Here is a 9,269-nt window from a genome sequence, read left to right on the forward strand (position 1 = left end):
GTGTTTCCGTGTCTGCTCCTGGTGGCCAGACGACCACCCGCACCCAGGCTCACCTCCTCCCAGCGCGGTCCAGTGGGCAGTTGTACCAGCCCCGAACTGGTGTTTGAGCAGAAGCCTGGGAACTGTGTGGTCAGAACTGAGTGGCCAGGGTCACCTGGGGCTCAGGTCACACCTGGCCTTGATGCCCCAGGTGCAGGTTGTTGCCTAGAGGGCTCTGGGGTTGCACCTGACTCCACACTCGGCCCCTCTATCTATTCCTAAGGCTGAGACGGCATCTTCCAATGACAGCTCCCAGCCCTCAAGTTCTCCATCTACTTGGCCCTCAGCCATGGAGAGCTGGGGACTGTGCCCTTGACCCTGGGTGGGGGCCAGTGACCACGGTGGAGGCAATGTTCTGAGACTTTGGAGGTGGACCGGGAAAGCCATGTGGCTTCCACCTGCTGCTTCTGGGATCCTGTGTGCAGGACGCCGTCAGCATCCTGGGAGCAAGCCCTGGGAGGTGGGAGGAGGGCCAGGGGGACAGGAGCCGCGGCCCCCAGGAACCAGGCCCAGCACCCAGCCACACGTGCTCAGACCTGAAGGGCTTCCCTATTCTGAGGTGTGGCGGCCCCGGCTGATGGCCCATGGGGCCGTCTCCACATGGCCTGCCCACTCCCCGCGTTGAGGAGCGCAGCGGATCGCTGCTGTTTCCCACCCGTGAGTCGGGGCTGTTTGTTACAGTGGTGGAAAACTCATACACTGGCTGTGTAACGCTGGGCAAGGGGCTTGACCTCTGTGTGTCCTATGTCTGACATGAAGACAGGAATGCCTGAAAACTGTTGTCTTCAAACATCATTTTTAACTTAATCTCACAGTTTCTTTATTTTCGGCTGCGCTAAGTCTATGTTCCTTTGCACGGGCTTCCTCGGGTTGTGATGAGCGGGCTAACTCTTTGTTGCAGTGCTCAAGTTTCTCACTTCAGGGGCTTCCAGTGGTCCGTGGGCTGTAGTCGCGCTGGCTTCAGCAGTTGTTCTCAGGCTCTAGAGCACGGGCTTAGGTGCCCCAAGGCCTATGGAACCTTTCCTGACGGGGTCGAACCCCTGTCCCCTGCATTGGCAGACGGGTTGTTAACCACTGGACCACCAAAGAAGTCTCCCCAAACATGTTTAATTTTTAATTAACTAATTAATTAAATTTTTGGCTATGCTGCATGGCCTAAGGGATCTTAGTTCCTCAAGCAGGAATCAAAGTCAGGCCCCAGGCTGTGAAAGCATCAAATCCTAACTACTGGACTGCCAGGGAATTCCCCCTTCAAAAGACACTAACTGAACACCTACTGTGTGCCAGCACTGTGAGCCCACGTAAAACAGCCCCGCAGTAGAGGGTTTCCAAAAGCATTATTCCTTGCTTTTCAACCTAAAGACTTAATGAACTGCTCAACATCTCCTATGAAGCAATAATCGGTTACTTGGCAGGCTAACACCTCCTGGTCACTGGGCCTTGAGGGGTCATGGGTCCCCCAGGGCTGCCCCACGGAGAGGGAGAGGTATGGGGCAGCCTGGGTGGGGAGGAACTGTCCCTTCCTCTGCTAAGTGGTGTGATCAATTTGCAGGGAAAGGTGCTATTTGCTAGGTAATAAACGCTCCTATTGTTCACAGCCCTGGAGCATTAATAAGTAACCCAGTGCGGGGCCCCTGGCTCCTGCAGTGTCAACAGTTAATATGACAGGAACGGGGAACAGGTACAAGCTTCCTCTTGTAGTTTTCTGTGGGCCCAGAGCCCCAGGCCAACCCCGGCCCAGACAGGGCTGGGCTTACCCGCTGCTCTGGGCCCACCCTCTGGGCCTCTCCTGTCGGCCCGCTGACTTTGGTGGAACTCTGGGCGGCTCTGGACAAACAGGGTGGAATCCCACCTCAGGCCCGGAGGTGGAGTGGTGTGCACCATGGGGGTCCTTGCAAGTGGGTGAGGGCATGCTGGATGCCTTCTGGAGAAGGGGGCATCCAACCTAGGCTCTATGGGGAGGGGGTGCTGCTGGGACTGGTGGGCAAGCCCCCGATGTTACAGGGGGCAGTGGTGCTGGGCATGGGGGAAGACCGCTTGTCCAGGGGGGTCAGCTGGTGACTCTGCGGTGCTGAGGCCCCCATGGGTTTATGTCTAGGGCCTGGCACATGGCTGGCGCCAGGAACCGCTACGTGGGTGGAGTGGATGCGTGAATAGTGGTTGGAGCTCAGGGAAGAATCAGACAGCAGGGTGGTGGGCAGGCGCCCATCCACCTCCATCAGCTCTGCCCAGGGTACAAGGTTGGGAGGAGCCCTGCTGCAGAGAGCTAGTGACCCCCCCCCCAGCCTTTTCCCTATTTTTACTGTTGCTTTAACGACAATAATAAATAACCACCAGGGACTTTCCTGTTTATAATGCATTTTCACTCTTTTATCTGTTGAATTGTGTCCCCAGATTCACATGTTGAAGTCCTAGCTCCCCTACCTCAGAATGTGACCTTTCTGGGAACAGGGTCACTGTATATGTAATTAGCTGAGGTGAGGTCATGGGGGTGGGTCCTAACCCAATAAGGGTACATCCTCCTGGAAGGACGATGTGTGAACACAGACACACAGGGAGAGGCCACGTGGTGAGGCAGACGGGGTGATGCGTCCACAAGCCAGGGGACACCAAGAGCTGCCAGCAATCCACGAGCAGGGAGCCAACACCCGGCTCTCGGATAACTGGCCCCCAGAACTGTGAGAGAAGGAATTTCTGTTGCTCTAAGATGCCCAGGCCCCTGCAGCCTTGCGGGGATGCAGAGAGACCCTCCTCACCCTTGCCAGGGACAGCCTTCCAGGAGCGTCCTTCTGCCCTTGGGCTTCTTATGGATTGAAGCTGTGTGTCCTTGGGCAAGTTGCTGACCCTCTCTAAACTTCGTTTCCTCGCCCTAAATGACGGCTGGACCCTCTGCCATTGTGTTGCCTCAAGGATAATAAGAAACCCCACCTGCAGAACAAGTGACTGAGGGTCCCGGCCTTTCGGAGCCCGGGGGCGGGGCCTGGGCACGAGGGGCGGGGTCTCGGTGCTGGGGGCGGGCCCTGTACCTCCAAGTCCAGGCCCATCAGGGGCGGCTCGCCGCTCGACGTGCTCGGCGCTCCCGTGGGGCCTGCTCCGCGATCGGCCGGCCGTCCTGCGTACGGCGCGCGTCGCCTTGGGAGAGTCTGGGTACCGCCATCATGTCGACGGCTATGAACTTCGGATCCAAGAGCTTCCAGCCGCGTCCCCCGGACAAGGGTAGCTTCCCTCTCGATCACTTCGGTGAGTACGGGCGGTCCGGACTCCCCGGCCCGGCCCGTCCAGCGCTGGGCCGGCCCGGCGGTGCCTCGCGGCGCGGGCGGGGCCTCTGAGGCTCGGTACGGCCCGGCTCGGTCCGGAGCCTCCCACCGCGGCCCGGGGTAGGAGCGGGACGGCGCTGGGCCTTGGGGCCAGCGAGGGGACACGGAGGCCGGCCTGCGGTCGGGGGCCGACGTTCCGGCAGCCGCATCCTTGGCGGGTGTGAGGCCCGCGCGCGGGGTTCCGCGGGTGTCTGGTGCGGAAGCGGAGGGCGCTCCTGGTCGCCGCAGCTCCGCGGAAGCTAAGGCTTCGAAAATGGGTTTCGGATGGTTCTTTATTTGCCAGTCTTTTATCGAGAGATATTCCAGACCAAGGGCAACGTCGGCAGGGAACTCCCGGCGCCGCCGCTTGGACGCCCCCCTTTTCCTGCTCTCTGTTCCACCCAAAACCTTTGTCTTTTCTCGTGTGTTTCCAGAGTGTTTCTGAAGTAAACTAGTTTCCAGAGGAGAAGAAGGAGGGCTGCCAGTAAGGTTGCTGGGCGGGCATGTCCTGTTTTCACTTTAAAAAGAAAACATTTTTCTGTTTTGTTCCAGGTGAATGTAAAAGCTTTAAAGAGAAGTTCATGAAGTGTCTCCGGGACAATAATTTTGAAAATACTTTGTGCAGAAATGAATCAAAAGAATATCTAGAGTGCAGGATGGAGAGGCAAGTACCTGCCAACCATGATTTATGTCTTCTCCGCCCACCATGTCTCCAGCTGAAATGTTTGTCCCAAGAGGCCCCACCCAGGCCTGGCTTCTTGTGTTTGGCCCCAAAGGGCTGCCTGCCTGTGAAATTGAGGCATTTCGGAGATGAGTTGTACTCAAAGTTGGCAGCCGTGGGAACCTTTTCTCCAGTGATAGACTTGGAGGTGATTGCATTCCTCTGAGTTTTTTCTTTCTAAATGTGTTGTGTCATTCAGGTTTCAGAATCGTACATCATAAAAATGCTGACTGAGTCAAAAGATTTGTGGGTACAGAGCTTATTCCTTTAAACGTTCTCAGAACATAAAAATATACGTGCTGTTTTGTTTGACATCCACTCAAGAGCTGTTTGTAGTGTGACAGGCAAGACAGTGGGCCCGAGAAACAGTGAAAAATGAGTGCCTCTTCCCATCTCAACCAGAGTTCACAAGACCTACCTTTAGACAAAACAAAAACGCTTCTAACTGATCCGTTGAGATTTTACTTCAGAAGTACCACTGTAAAGCTTCATGGGGAAAGCATGTAACCTATTATTATGTGCTTGGGTGGAAACATTTATTTATGTCCTTTGAGCTCTTTTTTTGTTCACCAGGGAACCCAGTCTGGCAGAGGCCTTGTCTGAAGACAGGTTGACAAAAAGCAATCCATTCTGGGCCTATTTTCAATTTTTCCTTAACAAACTCAGACGTTCCCCTCCAGGCAAGCTCCGCTGTGCTTCTTGGACCCCAGGTGTGTTGAGGGCTCTCTGCAGACATTTGGGATTTTGAGGGAGATGGGCCTTCTTGGTGCCTGGCCCTCAGGGGGCCCCCTTCTCCCCTCGTGAGTCATGCAGGCTCACAGGTGTTATAGGGTTAATGATGGGCTGCCTGACACCAGCTCTGTCATCTCTGTGTAGTGTGCATGCTTCACTCACTCTCAAATCAAAACAGCTGAACTCACTGAGTCTCTTGGCACTGCCGAGCCTTGGTGACAGAGTTCGGCGCTCGTCTCTGCCCTGCGCCTGCCCAGAGCTCGGCTCACCCCCCTCAAGTCGGTCCTCCCTGGGCTGGCGCAGGGCCCAGCGGGCCCAGTTGCTTTCATCCCAGAGCCACTGCTGCTGTGTGACGAGCGCTTCCCGGCAGGGCCGTCTTTCCCGTTTGCTCCTGGGCCTCTGAGGAAGGCCTGCCGACGGGAACGCGTCAGCTGCTCTGTGGGTTCCACGATTCAGGCGGCGTCACTGGTTGGTCAGGCCGCATTTGGTTGTGAGGGGTGTGTGTGTTTCTGACTTGGTCTGTATCTTGCCCACTTGCTTCTCCGTCACTCTTTTATTTATTTATTTTTCCATCACTCTTATAAAAAGCTTCTTCCCTTCTGCTTTTTTCCTTTTTGCTGATACCCCACCCCCTACTTTCGTGTACTTCACATGCATCTTTTTAAGAACTGGACCTCAGTAGAGTTTGTCAGTTGGCTCACACAGTCTCGGGCCCTGTTGGCCTGGAGTGGATGTGTCTGCTGCCGAGGGCGGGGGCTACGCTTCTTCACAGCAGCTAACATTGGGGTTGCACGGTCAGCAGAGACACAGCGAATACACGTGGGATCCGAGACCTTAAGTCCAGGGCCCGCCCTGGCATGTATGGTGGCCAGGCCTCCTGACCTGGTGCGGAGCGTGTACAGCGTCCGGTCCTGGGAGAGCGCCCGGCCCGACCAGGTGCGGCCCAGGCGCTTCCCTCAGGAGGGTCTGTCCTGACCTGTCCGTTCCCGGGCTTCCTGTCCTTGGCCTGTGGCCCATCCTGCATCCTCACGGTCCACAGTACTGTGTCTTCGGATCCTTCCTCCTCTTTACATTTTTTCTTTCTGACCAGAGGCACCCAAGGTTCTATGATTTTAAGATCCTGGGATTAGGTTGGGTCCCCTTGGATAATCCAAGGTGGCCTCCTCTCTTGAGTTGGCTGATGGTCAGCCTTGTTTCCTCAGCAGCCTTAATACCAACCCCCTTCCGCTGGTATCAGGTCTCACTCACAGATTCCTGGGGCTCAGGGCATCACCTGGGGGCCCAGGCCCTGTCAACCACGTTATGTCTGAGCGGCCGGTTCTAAGAACCGTGTTCTGACAAGGTGTAGTGGGAGTTCATCGTTACTTGCCTCCTAGGATTTTAGGAGCGTCCCGTGCATTCTGTCACTGTGAGGATAGTGTAATCTGTTGCCGGGTAGATTCCACAAACTGGTGTTTGTGATTCTGGGGATGTTGTCCTAAGGGCTGTTGCCAGGCCTCTGGGTTTTGTGGGCATGGCGGGCAGGGGCCTGCCTGCACACGGGAGCATGTGATGAGGAAAGTGGGGAGCACAGCAGGGTGCGGGTCTGAGGGTGCTGTTCCCAGGAGGGGGTGGGGCTGCCCGGTCTGAGCGGCCGCATGGACCCTGACAGTTCTCACTTTTCCTTTCAGGCAGCTGATGGCACAGGAACCCCTGGAAAAGCTGGGCTTTGGAGATCTGATTGATGGAAAATCAGACAAAAACTGAGCTGTGCTGGGAGGAAGCCCGAGGCTGTGTGGGGTCGCTCGGACTCCTCTGCCCCCACAGCGTGCTCATAGGTACCGTGGCTCAGAAGGGGACTGTGGGGGTGCCCGCGAGATGCTGCTTGGGACCACGCCAGACGCCCTCCCTGGGGACGTGCCTTGAGGCCAGGAAACGGCTCCTCTTCTGCAGCTTCTGAAAGGATTTTGGAAAAGTGGTATCCCTTTAGATTCCTGTTTCCCTCAGGCTTGTGAAGGTTTATCCTGAGTTCGTGTGGGTGACAGGGCTCCCGGGGAGGTGAGGTGTCAGGTGCCCACCCAGGGCACCGTGGGCGCCAGTGAGGTGCCGGGTTCACGTCGTCAGCTATGTGTGTCCTTTCTGCGCTGGTAGTGTTCAGCACAAACGTTACATGGAAGTTACGTAGACATTGTCAGGAAAACGTTCTTAGCAAGTGGGTTGCTCTTTGTACTCATAAGCCTATACTCTGTTTCCTTTTCTTTTTTTTTTTTTTTTAAGCAAAAACAGAGGATAAGCCTGGAAGGGGAAACTGGTTTTGACACATCTGACTTCTTGATTTTTTTCTGGTGATGCCTGAACACCATGTGTCTTTCTGATCCGTATCAGGTGACACTTGTACAGTCAGATGTTTAGTTTCAAGAAGTCGCCTGCTGTAACTGAGGAGCAGGTCGTCTGCCCTTGTCAGGCGACGTGCGCAGCGGCCTCTGGCGCTTTTCCTCTGAGGAGCCGCCGAGCCTGCAGCCAGCCCTGCTTCTTGGCCAGGAGGGCTCAGGGCAGCGTGGGCCCGTTGAGTGCTGCCTGAGTGCTATCAGACCCCAGGGCAGTGTTTCATGGGCTCAGAGCCTCAGCGGAGACCCTGCACCTGCCCGTGACTGCCTCCCTGGCCCCAGTCAGCTGACTTTTGTCCCAGTGTGGCCAGTGGCGGGGGGGGGGGCTGTGCCAGGAAGACCCAGGTGAGTGCCCTGACCCCCTCCTTCCCGGTGGCCCAGGCCGGCTGCAGGGAGCCCTCGCGCCTCCCCAGCCACGTCCCGTTGTCTGTGTGGCGGCCCTCCCCTCGGTCCTGCGGCGGCGCTGTGCTCACTCAGACCTCCCCTCGCTCCCTCCCGGGCCGGCCGTCTGCGGGGCTCTGGCACTGCTGGCCCCGAGGGGTTCCGGCCCCCGGCGCTCCGTCTGTGCCTTGTCACTGGACCATCGTCTCTGTCTACGCTTCTAGCTGGTTTATGAAAAGCCTTGCTTTTTATCCCCAAACCGAGCTGTGGAAGTGTCCAGTGTGACGTCGCACATGTACAGGGTTGTCCATTGCAGCGGCGTTTGTAGTCGTAAAGCGTTGGTGCGACCCGGCCACCCGTGCTTGTCCCCGAGGCAGGGCCCAGGCGGCTGCAGGAAGGACTGGGGGAGACCACGGTGTGCCCTGCATGGCCCTGCGTGAGAGGGAACTTGGGGCCCAGAAGGCAGCGTGGTGGGGGAGGGCCGTGGGTAGGGAAGCAGATGTACAGAAGCGTGTGCAGAAGTGTGTGCATGCACTCACCTGTGTTCATGCGGACATCGCTTCGCTCTAGGTCCCGGGGGCCTGGGGTCACTGACCCCTGGCAGCCAGGGGCTTGCCTGGCGGCTGACTCTTTGATTTGAGCCTCTCTCCAGCAGGAAGACCCAGGGCCAGAAAGTCCATTTGACCCTGGACCCTCTTGTGTTAGACAGTAGGGAGTTGCCGAAGCCTTGATGGGCTTGTCAGGAGCGCGCGACAAGGCTCCCAGTGGCCTGGTTGGCAGCAGCAGGAACAACCGTTGGGTTTGGCTGCAGCATCAGTTCTTGCCCGGGAGTACCTGCTGAGGGAGGGTAAATGTTCCAGCGCAGGAAGGGGACAGCCCTCTTCCCGACCCCGGCCTGTGTGGAAGGACGGGGCGTCGGGGCATCGGTGTGTCCGGAGGTGGGTGGGCAGTGTTAGGTGGAGCGGGTTCTGGAGGACACCCCAGGAAGCACTCAGCCATCAGACGAAACCTCTGGGATGTCACCGACGGCAAGGTCCCCATGGCACCCACCCTGATCTGCCCCAAGGAGGCGGCATCACTGCTGTTTTCTCTTGAGTGCATCACCTCCATCTCCGAGGACACACCGATGTGCCCGGCCCGAGGGCCGAGCCTGGCATGAGGATCAGCGGTGCCGTCCCCGAGGACGGGCGAGGGTCTGCGGGTTGGTTACATCACGTCATGTTCGTGCACACGGAGATGTCGTCAGGAGAAGCGGGCAAACTCTGGCCTGTTCCTGCAACTTTTTGGAAGCCTGGAGTTATTTCAAAATAAAGAATTAAAAAAATGGTCCATGCTCATCTCTTTGTAGTTGAACTCTGTACATACATGACTGGGTGAATTCGTGTTTTGAAACACATTTGGGAATCCCACAGAGAACTCAGCTGCGGTGGCGTTGGAGTGGGTGCGGGGCTGGAGGACACCCCACGTGGACCGAGGACACCCCACGTGGACCGAGGGCCGCTCACGGAAGCGCAGTAGCTCTTGCAACTGCTGCTAAAAGTACGAGGCTTCGTCTGGTCCTGCCAAAGCTCCCGTGAGGGATTTTTGGTTGTCATCATTTGTCAAGCAAAGAATGCATTTTACTTGTTGTATGTACTTGTCTCAGTGAGCCAGTGACATTACTAGAGGGCACCTGAAGGCAATGGGCAGAATGTTATCCAAGCGTCTTTAGGGTTATGCCAGGGCAGTCTGATG

General features: G+C 57.0%; 1 protein-coding gene across 1 annotated transcript; it reads left to right on the forward strand.

The window, feature by feature from the left end:
- Window positions 1–3,143: 3,143 nt before the first annotated feature.
- COX19 (cytochrome c oxidase assembly factor COX19) lies at window positions 3,144–8,864 on the forward strand. The gene is made up of 3 exons (XM_020882330.2): window positions 3,144–3,279; window positions 3,888–4,003; window positions 6,463–8,864. The coding sequence occupies exons 1-3, from the start codon at window positions 3,198–3,200 to the stop codon at window positions 6,532–6,534; spliced, it is 270 nt and encodes an 89-aa protein (XP_020737989.2). The 5' UTR covers window positions 3,144–3,197; the 3' UTR covers window positions 6,535–8,864.
- The last annotated feature ends 405 nt before the right edge of the window (window positions 8,865–9,269 follow it).

The sequence above is a fragment of the Odocoileus virginianus genome, chromosome 33 (genome assembly GCF_023699985.2).
Source record: "Odocoileus virginianus isolate 20LAN1187 ecotype Illinois chromosome 33, Ovbor_1.2, whole genome shotgun sequence".
NCBI lineage: Eukaryota > Metazoa > Chordata > Mammalia > Artiodactyla > Cervidae > Odocoileus > Odocoileus virginianus.